We start from the raw sequence: 17,835 nt of genomic DNA, 5'->3' as shown, positions 1-17,835 counted from the left end.
CTTTCTAAGCTCATGAATTAATGATCCACAGACCACGCTGTGGTAATGTTAATGCAGCAGAGAAGAAGAGAGATCAGTATATCTAGAGTCTTCCCGTGGTATTCCTGCTGCACGTCCTGCAGTCTGGATGTGTGTGACAGAGGGAGCCACAGATTGCAGGAAGTCCAGCCAATACTCTGACAGCTTACTAAAGACTCGGTCAGATTTACACTGCTCCTCACGTCTAATCCCGGACATTCAGGAGCTTTCTCCTGTGATGATTTGGCTCCTCTGACACATGTTTTTATCCTCAGTGTGGCGGCAATTAAAAGTCTGAATATGACATTGCAGTTCTGAAAAGCTGGGATCACAAGACTCTCCACTCCGTCTCATTCCCTGAGGTTTAAAGTTTAAATTTTGCTAGGAGCCCTTGGGAACTCAGGAGCCCCGTCTCCTCATCAGGTGGTGCAGTGCGACGATGCAACAGCTGGAAAACCACACAGTTTGCAGGACGAGGGCAGGACTTGGATCAGTATGTCGAAAACGCGTCCACAGTCCCTTCATTACTCCTCAAGTCTGTTTTTTCCTAATTAGGGACAGGCCTCTGGACTCCGGGGCTGGGAAGTCGAAACAGAAAGCAGTTCTGGTCATCAGTTAGCTTCTTCTTGTGCAGATGTGCAGCGAATCTGGAGCAGAGCCAAGAAGATTCAGAGTCCAGTGAAGGATAGTCCAGAGCATCACGTAGGACCGCAGAAGAGACTAAAACGTTGCGTCCTCCCAGAAACAAAGACGGGAGGCGTCTCTGGCTGAATCGAAACCTTCAGAGAAGCCGATCCGATTGATACGCTGGAGCTGGAACAGCACTGAGCGTTCCTGCGTTGTTGGGCGGTCCCTCCGATCAGCTCAGATCCGTCCCTGTCTGTGGTTTGAGGCCTGGCGATCCGGCGGCAGGCGGACCGGATCCGCCGCTCCCTCTGCCGGCTGCACAGCTCGGTTTTATCCGCGGCTCGCAGACGCCGGCAGAAGGAGAGAAAAAGCTTTTATCTGCTGGCTGCTGCAGCTTCACTCTCTCCTCTGCTCGATCTCTCACCAGCCCACCCCTCCCATCCTCTGGCTCTCCTCCTCCACCAATCCGCTTTCTCATCACTCGCCCCTCTCTCTCTTTCCCTCTCTCAGCTGTTAGGGAACAGCTTTCTGTGCTACAAACACACACTTGACCCAAAAGCTTCCCTGAACGACGACAGACAGAAAACGGCAAACTGAGGATAAACGTTTCAATCAATTAATGAACAACTATAGTAATGTGCAGTTCTGGAGCGGTTTGCATGAAGCAGCTACATTAATCTGTGAAACACCAGAGTAGAGCTGCAACTAAAGCTTATTTTATTAATCGATTACTCAATCAAATGTTACAATTAATCAACTAATCGCACTAAAACTTTGCATATTTTTCTTTCTTTCTTTGCGGCTTCATGTAAGCCTTTTTATTCTACATTAGAAATACATTAAAAATATGCAAAAAAGTTTTTAATTTTATTTTCTTAAAATAATAAAAATAATTTTTTTCTGAAATGTGATAAGCATTCCTTCAGTGTTTTTTTTTTAATCTTAAAAGTAAAATGCATATATTTTCTTGTACAGTTTTAGCTTAATTTCTGCTCTAAGTATGTTGTTTCTTTTGTAAGTAGCATTTTTCAAGTCTGCAGTTAATCATCAGTTACTAAATTAGTTGAAGATAACTTCAATAACTGATTGATCACAACTAATTTGATTAATCGTTTCAGCCTTACACCAGAAGAAGTGAAACGGCATCCTCAGAGTTTTGTGCTTGGAAACTGGAGTCATGTTAGTGTTTTTAGACAAAATTTAGACAGTTTCAAGCAAAACCCAGTATCTGAATTATTCCAGGATTTATGGACATTTTATCCATCTAAAATGGCTTGAGGTCAGACTCCACCCTGTCATGCGCCAGCTTTAATCCTCTGTAGGGTTCCCACCCACCACCGGCTCCATGATGTGATTCTGTGCCGAGTAAAGATGTGGAGACTGGATGTAGGGCTGGGAAAGAAGGCATTGTTTTCACAACTGGGAGCAGCTGATTAGCATGAAACATCAAATAACACCTGAACTACATCACCAAATCCCAGAGGATGAGGAGGAGGATGCAGCGTCTTAGCCCCTACTTCAATGTCTCTGCTTGGATTTCCAAACATATTTTTCTTTGTGTGTCTAACATTGATCATCATTGCACACTTGCAGAAACCTGAAGATCTTGATAGTTCTGCTGAAAATGGACCAATTGATCAATCTGATCGAAATCTGGGTGACTCCAATATCATCACAGAAAGTGATCAACTTATTATTTAGCTCTATAAATGTAAGCATTTTTATATTTTTTGAAATTTCCAGCTCCACAAGAAATAGACTGGATTGGTGAAATCGTTTGTGTGTGGAACAGTAAAATCTTTATCTTATTATGTTGGGAGGCATAAAATAATACAAATATTTAGAATTTCACTGAAATTATGTGGTTTTCATAAATTCATTCCTTAATAATGAGGCCTGGAACATATTTTATATATTTACATTTTGTTTAGCTTAGTTTTAAACATCTAAAAGAATGTCTTTAATGTATTACAAATTATTTACAACAACATCCAGCAGTGATGAGCAGCTTAGCAGCTGATTGGAGGGACTGAATGTGACAAACAGCCTGGCTGGCCAATCAGAAGCAGCCACAGGGCAGCAGGGCTGGAGGAGGCCGACATGTTCACCTAAATGGTGACACCTTGTGGCGATGCAGAGTAACTGCAGGCTGGGTTGTATAAATCAGGACAAACAGGTCAAAACTCCTATTTGGTTTCTGCTGAGGGTCCAGATGATGAAGGTTTCTATTCCAGGATTTGAATCAGAAACTTGAGCATGAGGTTGACTAGAACAACAAAAGTAAAGAGTATTTCTTTGTATTGTTTTGGTTCTGAGCAGAAAGGGAGGAACCTCTGAACTCGTCCTGTAATCCTCCATCATCACCTTTAAACCTCCTTTAATCTCTTCATCAAACTGCTGAGTCATGCCCCAGAGCAGCAGCTACACAACGGTTTCCGTAGTAACCAGATGGCAGCATCACCTTGCCAAGTGCCGCATCACATGACCGAGAGCGATGGAGAGTATCTGCAGTCACTTGCAGCGTCACGACATGGCAACGAGAAAAACCAGCGAAACCTTCAGAGTAGCAGCAGCAGCAGCAGCAGCAGCTTCACGCATCAATCACCTCGACCTCCAAGCAGCTGGAGCCCAAATCCAGAGCAGCGTCTGCTCCACATCTTTATTTTTAACTCTTCTTGTAGCTCTGATCAAAGCCTCCTCATCTCACCTGGAACCAGAACCAGAAGCAGAACCCAGCAGATTTTACAGGAGAAACGAGGAGATCAGGGTTTCTGCAGCTTTCACCAATGCAAATGTAAGACTTTTTGAAACCATTATGATAGAAAGTTTGAATATCATCCAGCAAAATGGAGACACATTTTTAGAAAATGTAGGACAGAAAAACATTTCTAGTACATTTCCTCCAAAAGACTCAGAAATTTTGAGATTAACTTCAGAAATTTTCTCAAAAAAATAATGACATTTGAGTTTCAAAGTCTGACTTTTTTCTAACAATTTTTTTGACTTTTCAAACTCAAATTTCCTTATTTTGTCTAGAAAATTTCTGAGATGGAGCTCAAGATTTCTGTTTTTTTGATAGAAATGTCGTCCTTTTCGTCTTGCTGTCATGGCCCAATTATGAAAAAGCTAGTTAGTTAGCAAGTGCATATTAGCAGCTAGTTAGCGGTAGCCTCAACCGTCTCGAGTCACATGAAGATGTGAGTCAAAGTTTACCCTGACAGAAAAGTCCAATTAGAATAAAAAATGCATGGAGTATTTGGGATTAAATAATCATGAAAAGACAACTTACTTTTTGAAATATTCAAGAATTGTTTACTTAAATCAAGCTCTATATGTTGCTTGAAAGTAAGTTAGTTTTGTCTCATTTCAAGTGAACTGATATTTCAACTATAAACTAGATTCTTGGTAAGATTTTGTGTTTTTGCAGTGTGGGATGAAGAGGAACCGCTGCAGTTTCATTCAGTACAACATCACCATCTGACTGGAAGTCATGATTTCTTTGAATGGAGCAGAAAGGAGCAGAAATTCAGCAGCGGATGCAAGTGAATCGTTTCTTCCTCTCAACCAGATGGTAAACACAGCAGGAAGCTCCTGCATCCAGAACCACCAACCAGCAGAAGAATCTATATATAGGGACTAGAAACTAATCAAGAGAGTTCCTCCAAACATCCAGACTTTTCTGCTGTTGTCGTTTAGAAAACCTTAAAAGATGATCACAATCTGCATGGAATCTATTTCAGACTTTGACTTTTTCCATCATGTTTCTCCAAAACACAGCATTTCATCGCAGAAATTAGATCAAGCCAGAGGCTCCATGTCAGCAGCTCAGACCTGGAAGTGGAGGATAATGGTCCAGATGAGTCCTAACGTCAGCTTTGGGTTCCCATCAGTGATGTCATCGTTCCGGATGTTCACCAGTTTGACCTAAAATACAACAAAAAATAGATCAATGAAAAACTGAACAATCTGATGGTTCAGATAAACTAAAACTGCTGGTTCTGATCCAACTGCTCTGATTATGCAAAACAAAACCAGCTGTAATCAAAGAAAAGAAAAGTTTAATTTTTTAAATAAATGTTGGCAAACGGCGGCCATGTTGAGTTACATGGGAACCGTTACCTGTCTTTGTTTGAGGAAGTCCAACGCTATCTGAACATTCTGCAGTCGATGAAATCTCATCCGTCCCTTTTCTCTGGGCTGAAACAAAACGGATCAAACATCAGAACAAAAAACATCTCAAGGAACAATTAAAGTGATTAAAGTCCATGCTGAGGAGTCAAAACGATTAAACAATCCTCCAGGGGGCGCCGTCCTCATAACTGGCTGTTAAAAACGCTTTTAAACTGTAAACTTTCACTCTGTCAGTTTTCATCATCTGTCTGCAAACTTTCCCGTCATTCTGAATAAAATTTTAGTTAAAGGAAAAAGAAGAAAATCACACAAACTGGAGTGCAGGATGCAGATGTGAGCACATTCAGGATTAATAAACAGGAAGAGGAAAAATGTTGCTTTTTCTCCATTTTTGTTGTACACCATAATACTTTCGTTGATAAAATTTGGTCAAATTTTATTTGTTACATACATTAATGAAATAGTTTTTGTTTTTCCAGTCTCATTTGTCTGATCTTGACATATCATCATAAATTGTTCATTTTTCTTCATTTTGCTGATCTTGTAATTTTTTGGTCTTGGTTTAGAAATTGAAGGCCTAAAAATGCAGATTAAAATGTTAATTATTAGTTGTGTTTTGTATTTATGCCTTCATTCAGGAAGGTGACTGAATGCCTTTCTATGACGTGAACGCCTTTCTATGACGTGAACATGATTTTCTGAGGTTGGCATTTTTAGAGGGGGCCATGGCCCCCCGTATCCACCCCATGGGGGCGCCATTGTTCGTCATGTGATTCATGCAAATCTCAGACTTGTGCAGCTGGGTTTAGTTGGACCTGTGCCACAGCACGCTCATGCACAGCTCCCCCTGCAGGGCGGAGGGTGGAACTGATCGGCACGTACTCCCTGAGTTCCTTCCTCATCCTCCTCTTCATCATCTTCCTCCTCCTCTCGTTTGAGCGAGATGAGAGGCGGCGCTCGAGAGACATAAGCCCTTTTCGAGGCAAAGCCGCCCTTCTGTTGCTACAGTAATGGGAATGAAATGAACAGAGCAGAGGACAGAGGACAGATGAAAGATGCAACAGGTGGACATGACCTGATGACGGATCCAGAGATCTCAGTTTACTGATAGATTAACATCTATTTTTTAGAACGTTTTACTTGTTTATAATCATTTTGTTTGCCTTAGTTCAGGGTGATGTCAGCGCGCCCACAGCGGCCATCTTGTTCGACAGCCACGTTTCAGTGCTTCTATTTATTTGGACTTTGAATTCAGGTCAACTCTGTGACAGAATATTAGGGAGAAACTAAATTTTTTTTAAAAAATTATGACTATAAAATCATAATATTATGAGAATAGTGTCATAGTTACAAGACAATGATAATAAAGCTAAAATAATGCAAGAACATTGCACAGTGTCATCGTATTACCAGAAATTTTGTGAAGTTATACTTTACAAAATGCCTTATTGATAAAGGTGCATCTTCATTCTACTCATATTATTATCATTTTCTCATAATGAAACAAAATTCCTCACAGCCTGTCTGTCATACTCCATCATACAACTTACAGAAGGGAAAACTGAAGTAAAAGAAACTTTATGAACATATTTTCTATCATTAGTACCTTCTGTTTAGAACAATAAAGTTACTAATGACAAATGTGAAGTGGTGTTTGTTTTGAAGCCACTTCGCTCTGTCTGATCTGAAACTGTCAGGTTCTGTTATGTGGATCCGTCCCTCTGGAAGAACACAGTCAGCAGTCAGTCCGTGTTCGTCTGGATGACTTAAACCGACCCGTCACCCGTCCTGCGGCACCCAAACCCATTTTCAAGCCACAGTGTTTGTGCTGCAGAGCCTGACAGGAGTTAACAGAAACATGAAGCTGTTTTCCTACCAGAGTGACTCCAGAGAGGACCTCCAGCAGGGAGATGAGGTTGTGTCCGTCCCTCAGGTCCTCATACAGGTCTGTGATGTGCTTCCTCACCTGGGCGACAGAGACACAGAAAGGTTACGCAGCCACCTGAACCGCCGCTGCTGGAGGCGGTTGCCATGCCAACAGATGAGGAACCAGCTGTGACCTCTCGTCAATGTCAAACGAAGGGAGGAGGCGGCTTTTCACCATGACTCAGCAACTAAAGCTGATCTAATTTGATAAGACAAAAACATCAAAGAAACCCTGAACCCTTTAGACTGGCATGATTAATCGACTATTCAAGTAAATGTCCATTAATTTAGAAAGATTCATCATTAACTGGAGAACCAGAAATTATCTGCAAAAAAAGCATCAGGGCACAGAGAAAGTCACTGGACAGCCAATAATAATGATTTCTAGTTTGTATTCAGCAGAGCGAGGAGGAATCTGGCTTTAAAACGATGAACTGCAATGCCTAACATCACCAGCAGGGAGCAGCAGATTCACAGGACAAAGTTGAAATGTTGCTCTCACATCATTATGTGATGAAAATGATGAAGCAGCAGAAATATTACAGGCTGATTCTCTCCTCTGAGTCATCATCATCTATCTGTTTCTGGACTGGCTGTTAATTAGAGGACAGGAAGAAGTGAAGCTGCCTGGAAATGAGGAAACCTTGTTATCTAACTGGGTTTAACTGGGGCAGTGTCTCGTTTCCAGTCAATCTAACTGGGAGTTTCATTCAAACCATTTTTCAAACAATGAAGTTCAGGCATTTTAAAAGTAAGTTTTTAAACTTTTCCAGCAACTTGGAAGATAAAAACAATACAAACAAACAGAAAATAGAACATTTCAATTAAGGATTATGCAACAAACACCCAACAGCAGGAACAAAGAAAACTGACACATTTTATGAGAATGTGTCTCTCACCCCACAGCTGACTGGTCCAAAAACATTATTTAACTAAGAATCCCAAAGTTTCAATAATGTTGTAAAAATATTGGAGGATTTGCAGGATATGTAGCTCAATGATCAATAAGTTATTGAGCCATTTAAGTATTAAATGTTCATTACATTGAAACAAGCCAAACAAATCCGGATACAGTAAATTAACACCCTGTTTAAATTCTCGCCAAGTTTTCTGACATTTAGAAAATTAAAATAATTTTTGCAATTCTAAAAGACCTAAAATAAGAACATTTTATTCTGATTTAATTTCAGAGAGAGAAGTTTTATTTTGTGTTTAAAATATCTGTAAATAAAATGTTTCAAATTTGGGCTTTTAATAAAATGTTAGCTTGAAGCTCAATGCATTATTTCATCCCTCCATCTGTCCACTGCATTATTATCATTATTAATATCATTATTATTAATGCATCGGGGCGCCAACAGTACTTCGCCTTTCAAAATAAAAGCAGTATACTTGGCCTTTCAATCAGAATTCAGACATTTTCATGTTTTAATTTGCTTCTTCTTGTTGTCTGAAGGTCAGGAGTTGACCTGAAGGTCATAAATTTCCCATGTCTGGATCCTGGAGGGTCTGCAGGAGCTGCAGCGAATCAGCTGAGAGGAAACGGTCGGCTAAGCTGATCAGGAAGGCCGGCTTGTCCTGGGACGACCTTTCAACCCACAGCAGGTTGCCATGGGAGACAGCAACCCGCTTGATCCCAACTGATCCCAACAAACCAAACAATGAACTTTCTACTTTAGTTCAAGTATTGAACCAGATTGTTTACATTTCTGCAGCTGCTTTCTGCAAATTTCTGGCAAAATCTTTCAACTCTGACTATTTCTGCACAAAAGTCAAAATTTAAAAACTATACTTTATACTCTGTGTATAAAACATACAAATTAGTTGACATAACCAACTAATTTAGTAATCAAGTAATCGTTACCTGGAGTTTGCAGACTGAAAAATGGTATTTGCTGAAATAATAGCACATTTAGGACAGTAATTAAGCCACAATCAAAAATATAAACATTTTGTATTTCAGAAAAAACACTGTAAATATGTTCAACCCATTTTAGTTTCAACTGGTTCAAATTCTTTTAAAAAGTAAATGCATCTCCTATTAAGCACTTATTGATAACTGATTATTAATTGGTTAATATAAAAAATGAACAGATCAGCAGTGTTGATGCCAAGCCAGCTGAAAGCGCTGAGCTTTCCACATGTTGATGTTGGATGTATTTAACTAATCTGCAGATGGATCAAAAAATAATTAAGTGTTCACTAAAAGATTTCTGTTATTGCATTTTAGGCAATAAAATACTTATTTTCTTATTTTATTGACCGATTGATTTATTTATTAAATTGCATATTTCTCATATTGTATAATAATCTTAAGTGATGAATGAAAGCTACAGCTCTATAGTCCACATGGTGAAATTTTAAAGATGGTATCGAGAAATAACTGCACAGAAAAATGTGAATTGTCCTAAAAGCTGCGCCGCCGGTCTGAAACATGGACTCCCTGTTTAACAGGGTCAAAGTGAATTCCTGCATGCCTGCAGGTAGCTGCTGTTTATTCAGGCTCATGTACAAACACACCTGTTGACACCCTGCACACCTGAGCAGCTACGGCATTCCAGACTGCAGACGCAAAGCAAACAGGAAACCAGGAGCTGTGATGTCACGCTATGGGAAGCTGAAGACGGACGCCACTCACGGCTTTGTTTTCTCTTTTCTTTCTCTGACTTTTCTCCTTCAGTATTTCTATGCTTTATGTTTGGTTTTGCTTTTCCATTCTTGATGAGAAGCTGCTGGTTTTCGCTCTGAGAGCTGACAGATTTGTGCAACAAGCAGCAGAATATATGAGATGAAAATATGATCAGCTTTAGGATTCAAACATTTTCTCACCACATTCTTAAACAAACGATAAAGAAACTTTAACATGATTCTTTTTGTTTGCCTTATTTCTTCAGCTGAATCTCTAAACCTAAAATCGTCAATTTTCTGCACGTGTTTTATTTGTCACAGCTGCAAAGCTTGAATTAAATATCAGAAAAATCTCCAAACTAAGGTAGCAACAAGCAATTACCTCAATAATCAATTACTGGACTGATTATTCTGATGATTGATCTGGTAACAAAATGTTCAGATTCTTCATTTAACCACTTTAGCTTTTTTAATAAAATATCAATACATTAAAAGATGGAGATACATTTCTTTTTTATTTTAAAAGGTGAACATTTTATTGATTAAAATGCAATAATATTACTTTAGTGAACACTTGACCCTTCATAGCAAAGGATGCATCTGCAGCCAAAAACATAATTCAATAATATGAAAAGCTCAGGCTTTTCTGCTTGACTTGACATCAACACAGCGTCGGACTGATCTGGGTTTTTGGGGATTATGCAACTAATAGTTGGATTGCAGAAGCTGCTTATTATGAGATTTTTTTTTTTATCTGTCACCTGAGGAGCTTTGGATGAAGAGATTTACAGACAAAGAAGGTTTATTTAAGTCTTAAATTCAAAATGTTTTTATTTTTTCTGCAGTTTTGGCTTAGTTTCTGCTCTGGTTATTTTTTAAAGTCTCTATACTCCAGTTAACAATCAAATAATAATTTAGCTGACAATTTTTATTGAGTCTTTACGATTAATTGGATTAATTCAATTAATCATTTCAGTCTTGTCCAAACTACTTTGTTTCTTAACAACCTGTGATTTTAGTTTGATTTAAAAAAAACTCAAAGCTTTTTAAAGTTGCTTCACAGCCTGAAGCTGACAGAAGAATAAATCCAGAAATGAAGCTGATTTCTCTCATCTTCCATCCCTGACCTAGATTTCCAAACAGTGTCCAGCTCTGCCAGCAGATTCCGGGTTGCGTTACCGGGCTGGACCGGCCCGCTGTGATGACAGTTGCTCCAGAGTTATGGGGTCATGTGACAAATACCCAGAATTCTCCTGGCGCTGCGACACGTCAAGTGACTGGACTCAACGGACGACAAGGAAATGTTTGAGTTGAGGTGAAGAAACAAGAAAAATCACTTCCACGTTTCTTTTCAGTCATGATTAAGAGTCTAAAATTTAAAAATAGAGAAAGTTTTTTACGTTCATTATGACCTTGTCAAAAAATTATCCCAAATTGATGATTAATGCAGGTTTTCCTCTTTCTTTTTTTAAAGTGATGATAGTGAATTAACTACATTACTATCCTTTAAATAAAGCATTTGTTAACTTCAGGGTCATTTTCACAGGCCTCAACTAAAAATGCATTCAACGTAACCTTCCTTAGGTTCCTGTCTTTTTCTTTTTCTGCTTCTGAGGGTTTTTTCTTCAACCCTGAAAGCGGCGCAGTGACCCGCTGCAGCCAAATCAGTTACCCTGGAATGATTTTTCCATATTTATCTCTAGTTTAAGGAAAAACTTGAAGATCGGCAATGACCAACTAGCCCTGATAAACGGTTTGCTTACAGTTCAGCAGTAATAATTCAGATTTCAATGCAGTTTCTCTGGACGTTGTTTCTTCTCTCGCCGTGGATGCTACTGTGTTTAAATGCATGTTTTAATGCGACATGCTCTTGAAGTCGGTCGCTTCTGTTTTTTTCTCATGTCTGTTGGGTTTGACTGCAAACCCAACAGACTGCAACAAAACCACATGCATGGCTTATTTATCAGCAGTTTTACATCAAAAGCTGAATTCTTCCAGGTCAGGAACCATAAAAAAAATCCTAGTTTTCATTTATCTATCTTTAGCTGAACTTTGAAATCAGTTTGAATTTGCATTTAATGGATGATGTGACTCATTTTTATGCAGTCCTGAAACACAAACACATTGTTTTATCCTTGAAATATATGTAAACTTTTTATCCGAGTCAAAATATTTGTAAAGTATTTGCAGGGTTTTGTGATAGTTCATCATTTGTCATCGTTGGCCATCAGACGGCTGTCATCCTATCAGATGGAGACAAAATCTTTCCGGCGCCATTCAACAAGGAAAGCAACGTTTTCCTTCGATAAGAAATGTCTCCTTCCCACAGAGAACGACTGCCAGTTTGTTCTCACTGGTCTCTGATCGGATCAATCACATAACAGACTACCGCGCAGTGCATTCTGGGTAAACACAAGCAAAACAAACGGGAGAGTCTGGTTCTATTGGGAGAAATGTCTCGAGGTCTGACTAAGATCTGATGCCTCTCCATTTTTGTCCACATTTTGTGATTAAGGATGTTGGGCTCAGTGTCCTCTTCTGCTTCCTTCAGTGGTTCATGAAGCAGCGCCCCCTCAGGTGAGGAGGGGAACAGGATTATCAGAGAGTTTATCAATCTGCTGTGAAAGAAAACCACAGCAGCTGAAAATTTAAAAAATATTGCAATTTTGGTCCCCAATCAAAACAAAACTAAAAGACTACCAGGTGGGAAAACATCCTTAGTGAGCAAAGGTCAAGGCAGGTCAGTTAGAAAGAGACTTGTACTCTAAAAGCATGATGATGGATTAGCACACAACCACAGGATCTGGAAACCTGCTGAAACTTGGACTAAACCTAAAAAAAGCAGCTTATCCACAAGAAGATGACTGAAAAAGAAATAAATCACAGTCTTGCAATGACCTAGTCAAAGTCCCGACCTCAAACTGACAGAGAGAGGGCAGTAAATGTAAAAGAACAGGGGACTAAGGGTTCATCCCTGAGGTACACATGTAATAACTGATAACTAAAGTTCTGTTCAGCCCGACCCGTAGAGCAGCAGGAAGACTTTAGCCTTTAGAAAGTAGATCAGATTTATTTATGACCCTGAAAACTGAAATCTAGATTTAAAAACAACCCAAATGACCAGCTGAGCTCGTTAAAACGTACCTTAATGAGATGCTTGTTGACCCATTTGGTGAATGTTTTCTTCTGCACCCGGTCCCGCTCATCTGAGAGAGGAAGACAGGATGGAGGGCAATTAATTACATCATCAAAAACAAAAAAACAAGATTCACAGCAGAAACAGTTTAGACATTTATCACGTGTAACCGTGCCAACAGCGTATCGGTTTTAGAACTGGGAGAAGCTGATTAGCATCTCAAAAGCTCAAACAACGTCTGAACTGTGACCCGAGATCCCAGACGAGCTGAATAGAGAAGGAGGAAATTAAATCATCTCTTCCATCCCTCATAACGGGAAACAGGAGTTATTTGGCAAAAATGATATATAGATGAACTTCAAGTCCCCCAAAAAACCCAATCTGATTATTCCACGTCTCTCAAAGGAGGACGGCTGCAGGATCTTATCCTCTACTTCACATCTTCCTAACCAATGGAAATACAAACACTTAGAGAAGCGTCAAAAGAAAATGAGGTGGATTAGCAGAGCCAAACAACTGATGGTGTCACTGCTTAGACAGACATGAGACTGTTCCATAGCAACAGTCTTCAGTCAGAGGCCGCTTCATATTGGCTGCAAGACTGACTGCTACTGGAGATCCATCCACGATTCTTTGAAGATGCTTGTATAATACGAGTTACAACATCTTATTTCCTTTTGAGGTAAATAAAGAATATTTTAATTGATTTATGTTATTGATCAGATTTATCATTTAAAGTGTTGAGCTGTGCAAAAGTCTTAGTCCAGAAGTGATGTGTTTAAACGCAGCCAGACATTCTGGTAAAAGTGTTCCTGATAAACTGTTTTTAACTCAGTCTGAGTCAAACTCCTGACAAGTTTCAGATAAAATATTTCCATTTTGGTTGTTGAGGTAAAGAAAGAGTTCTTAAACTAAAGAAAGTAAACTGTGCAGTTTAAATTGGCTGTTTCATAGTTAAACAACCTTAAAGAACCAAAGAGCTGAAAACTCTCCCAGTTTCCGTTGTCATGATTAACTTATCGCTCACCTGTTTATAAAACAGGATTAAAGTTTTGTTCACATCCAGAGTGATTCATGTTCCCAATTTATCAGGTTTTGGCAAAAAACAAAAAGAAGAACAGTTTTAGTACCAGCTGGCCTGTTTTGTATGTTTTCACAACTTTTCTGATCGCAAGGTGTTTTATTTGCGCTACATCAAACTCCAACCTTAAAGAATCCCAGATTTTCCCCTTGCTGGTTTAACTCCAGGCTTTTCTCTCCACCCAGTCGGAGGCCAGAGGAGTGAGGCAGCAACGCCAGGAATAGAGGCTGATGTTCAGCCACTGCTTTGTTATCTTTCCTCTGCTTGTATTCGTCTCTACTTGTCCACCCTCCAAATAACATTTATGATTAAAAAAAGCTTGAAGAGCAGCAGATTTTATGAGATTGAATAATGAAGATTGAGTCTGATGGATGGTTTTTCCCTCCAGTCATTTCAGCAGATCCATTTTCAGCCAATCAGCTGCCTCCTGTGTACGGTTGCCATGGTGAGGAGAGCATCACTTCCTCCTTGAAACGTCTCGTCTTTCTCTTTCACACCAACAGAGAAAAAACACAAATATTTGCTCAACACAGCCAACGACTTCGTCTGTCGAGCTCCGAAAGCTGGAAACGCTTCCAGAAATCAGAAACGGAGCGAGCAGCAGGAACCGGCGCCGACAGACCGACAGCGGAGGGGTTCACTCAGAGGGGAAGAGCAAATATTTCAACACACTCTTGCAAAATGTGCTCAGCCCTGGAACACACCTCGATTCCCAAACCTGTCGGTCAAGCTGAGTCAGTTCAGCCGGAGGAAACGCTTCAGATTCACATGTTGAACAAGTCAACACTTCTGCTCTGATCAGGAATGAGAAAACAGCTGATCAGAAACTTTCAGTCAAGAGTTAAATAGTTTTGGGGTCAGAAAGCAGCAGATCAGGGTCAGAAACCAATGAACCAGGGTAGAGAAAACTTGATCAGAGTTAAAAATCCTGAAAGTATCTTCTTATAGTCAGGTTTATCTGAGAGGGGACATGAGTGACAGCCTCTGACTCATCCACACAGCAGAGCTTTGTTGGCATGAACACACCCACCTCACGCGGTGGAACCACAACAACTCCCAGAGCCGCCGCGATTGCTCCAGATCTGCTCAGACATGGAGTCACTCTGCAAACAAACGCACGCCGCAGGAACCTACTGACCTGCACAACACATGAGCGAGTAAAGGTGAGCGTTCAGGAGGCTCTCGCTCCTGTAGTCGGGCCACATGCTGCCCGGTCCGGATCGGATCGGATCAGGTTCTCATAATCCACAGCAGGAGTCAGATAATTTTAGCAGCCAGACGTCAGAGTGAAGTGAAGGCAGGTAGGACCAGTTTGAAGGAACACCGCCTCTCCTCTTCCTCTGCTGCGGTTTGATCCGTCGGTTCTCAGCCGTCCTGGGTCCCTGCAGCAGCTGCCATGTCGGGCCGTCCGGCCGAACGCCGTTTTCTGTCCCTTTGCGGCGCCAGCAGCAGTTGCTGTCCCACGTGTGAGTGTCAAAGTGAAGAGAGGCTCCTCCCCGGTAAATCCCCCACAGCGGCTCGACTTCCTCACCGCTCTCACACTTGCTCTCCGTCTATCTTTGCTCCACTTTCTTGCTGTCAAATCCCTTTTGTTTCTTGTTGCCAGGAATGCTTCTTGTTTTTCCAGTAAATCCACATTTTTACATCGGGGGGTTTGAAGTGGAACCAAACAGATGATGTAATCGTTCTCAGATCAGCCGCTCAAATGAACGGCTTCCTCGCTCTGCAACAGCAACACAAACTCCTCCTAATAGAGCTGACACAATCCAGACTCGGGTCATTTGCTTTCCTCCTTTACAGCTGCTGGTTTTCACATCTCTGAAGGTCCCGGCATTGTTTCTTCTGGGGTTATCTGAGTGGTTTCTGAGGGAAAAGGCCTGTAATCTGAGACGACTTCAGCTTCATCATGATTTAATCAAAGCTGGTAGAGAAAACAGATGCAGCTCATCCCCCTCCCCCCAAAAAGTAGACAGGACCTAGAAAGTAGGTTTGCTGTCTGTAAAAGTTAATTTCTTAAATAATGTTTGGATCTTCCAGGTAAAGCAACACCTGACCAGGTCAGACAACAACACCTTCCTCTCCAAGCTTTTCTTCTTTCCAGGTGATTCCTGTGTTCCTGCCTGAGTGAATCGTCTCCTAGGGACTAAAAATACCCGCTGGCGCTTACGCCTCTTATTCTTCGGGACGCGCTCATCCCTCTCTCCCTCCAGTTTTCACCTCTAATCTCCCTCCGTCATCTTCCTGCCTGTGATTAGATTAGCAATCTGAGTGGGAGGGACGTTCAGAGCAACCGCAAACAAGCCAGGACTGGACAATAAATCTATAAGAATATATGATAGACATGTGATCAGTAAAAAGTATGTCCAATAATTCAATCATTAATGAACTTTGATCTAGAAGTGCAAAGCAAATTAACTCACTCACTTTCTTCTGTTCAAGTAACTTGAACAGAAGATTACTTTAGTAATCGATTACCCCATATATTTTTCTGATAACTAATTGATTAATAGGATAAAAAAAGTGTAACATTCTGCTGATTTTTCATTTAACCACTTATGAGTATTTGACACAAAGAGAAACAGAAAAAGTTCCTGTTTCTCAGTACAACTGCTTTCAGCACCACAATCGTCTTTTTCTGTGCCGTTGTTGACCCTGTATCAGGGGATGGTGAACACGGACACGTCGTTTGGAAGCAGAAATCAACGCTCAGCGCAACCAGAGAAGCGGCTTCATTGCTGTTAGCAGATGGACACTGAAGGCTCCAGTAGAAAGGACAACTGGCCGAGAAACATTAAAAATTGATCTGTTACGGTTTTTAATCACAAATCAAAATGAACTAAAATCAGCATAAACAGGTCAAAACTGTAGGTAAAATAAAATGCATTAGGGTGAGGAGGCTCAGTCAGCTTTTTGTTATAAGTTAGGACCAAATGTTTCCTATTAAAAGATAATTATAAGACATTTGAAATGTTCTCAGCATTTCTGTCTCTACATGAATTTAATACCTGGTGACATTAACTGAATAAGTTTCAAACCGTGGGGCTTTAATCAGCTATCTGTATGTTAATCAGCTGAACCTTGAATGACTGTGAATGAAACCATTTACCACAACGAGCCAGCAGCGCATAACGCTCCACACCCTGAACGCTCCGCAGCCAGGTTTCATTTCCTGTGATGGGTAAAATAAGACCAGAACCACACCAGAATGAAACCACAGCTCATCCAGAACCCTGAGCCCAAAACCCAACATCTGCGAACCCCCAGCAACGCCTCAAAAAACTAAACACTAATGTAGAAATCCTGCTTGTTTAAGTGATTCATACATGAGGTTTATTTCCAGCCGTGATGGAGCTGCTTCATAACTACATAATCCAGGTACATTATGTTTTGATTTCTGTAGGATGTAAATGATCACACAGCAGCTTAATGATGTGCTAATGAGCCAGATGTTACAGCTGCTGATCAGGTCAGACGATTCCAGTCCCGATTCCTGCCAAGCATCCATAGTTTACTGGGATCCAGTTCAGCAGCACCCAGAACTTTCTACAGGTTTCTGAAGATTAGAGCAAAATATTCACTATATGATCTGGGAACAAAATATCTACAGAGATCAGAGAGAGAAAGAGAGGAGAGAGAGATGGACTGATAAAATGATGTTTTATTCAGTGGACCAGTGAATAAAATCTAACTGTAAATATTTTTCCTCTGTTGTTGTTCCGTAGGTTTGGCCCCGCCTCCTTCCTCCAGCTGGATTCTCCTCATTAAACAGTTTCAGTAAACAGAGAGTCTGATCCAATCTACCATCAGGACCGGACCGGACCGGACCCGTCCTCTCTGACCGCCACCTCCTGTCCCTGCAGCACCCGCTGCCCTGATTACCGATCAGAATTATTGATCTGGCCTGTTGCGTCACCTCGGGTCTCCCTCTGCTGCCGAACCGGAGCCAAAATGTCTCATCTGATCGCACTTTGACTCTTCCAGCAGTTCTTCTGTTCCCTTTAACAAGCAGCCAAAGGTCCAACAGAACCAGTTCCCAAAACCTCACACAATGAATATGGTTTCTATGGTTAGATAAAGAGAAATTTAAAGCAGCTTCAGGTCCAGTTTGAGTGTCGAAAAAACATTTTCTCAAAAATGTCTTGAGTTTTTTTCTTTATCTACAAGGTCATCTCAGAGAGCTTCTACATGCAATCTAATATCCAGATATCGCTTTAAGATTCATTTCTTACTTAAAACTAGCACGTTTTCATCAATATTAAGTTATTTGTGTAAAACAAGCTTCTACATC

The 17,835-nt window shown here is 40.6% G+C and overlaps 1 protein-coding gene across 13 annotated transcripts in view; it reads right to left on the bottom strand.

The window, feature by feature from the left end:
- Positions 1-17,835, bottom strand: part of macf1a (microtubule actin crosslinking factor 1a) — a 195,316-nt gene that overhangs the window by 119,397 nt on the left and 58,084 nt on the right. For 7 of the 13 annotated variants that reach the window (XM_055055146.1, XM_055055157.1, XM_055055159.1 and 4 more), the window contains exons 3-6: positions 12,475-12,536; positions 6,653-6,742; positions 4,765-4,842; positions 4,477-4,569 (exon numbers count right to left, since the gene is read on the bottom strand). In XM_055055146.1, the coding sequence (XP_054911121.1) occupies positions 4,477-4,569; positions 4,765-4,842; positions 6,653-6,742; positions 12,475-12,536 (323 nt within the window). Of the gene's footprint in view, positions 1-4,476; positions 4,570-4,764; positions 4,843-5,658; positions 5,779-6,652; positions 6,743-12,474; positions 12,537-14,685; positions 15,792-17,835 lie in introns of those variants that run through there. The other 6 variants (XM_055055143.1, XM_055055151.1, XM_055055155.1 and 3 more) reach the window with 2 other exon arrangements.

The sequence above is a fragment of the Poeciliopsis prolifica genome, unplaced genomic scaffold (genome assembly GCF_027474105.1).
Source record: "Poeciliopsis prolifica strain line A6 unplaced genomic scaffold, Auburn_PproV2 SCAFFOLD041, whole genome shotgun sequence".
Lineage (NCBI taxonomy): Eukaryota > Metazoa > Chordata > Actinopteri > Cyprinodontiformes > Poeciliidae > Poeciliopsis > Poeciliopsis prolifica.
Note: the sequence above shows the minus strand (reverse complement) of the source record. Positions and strands in the feature narration are given on the sequence as shown.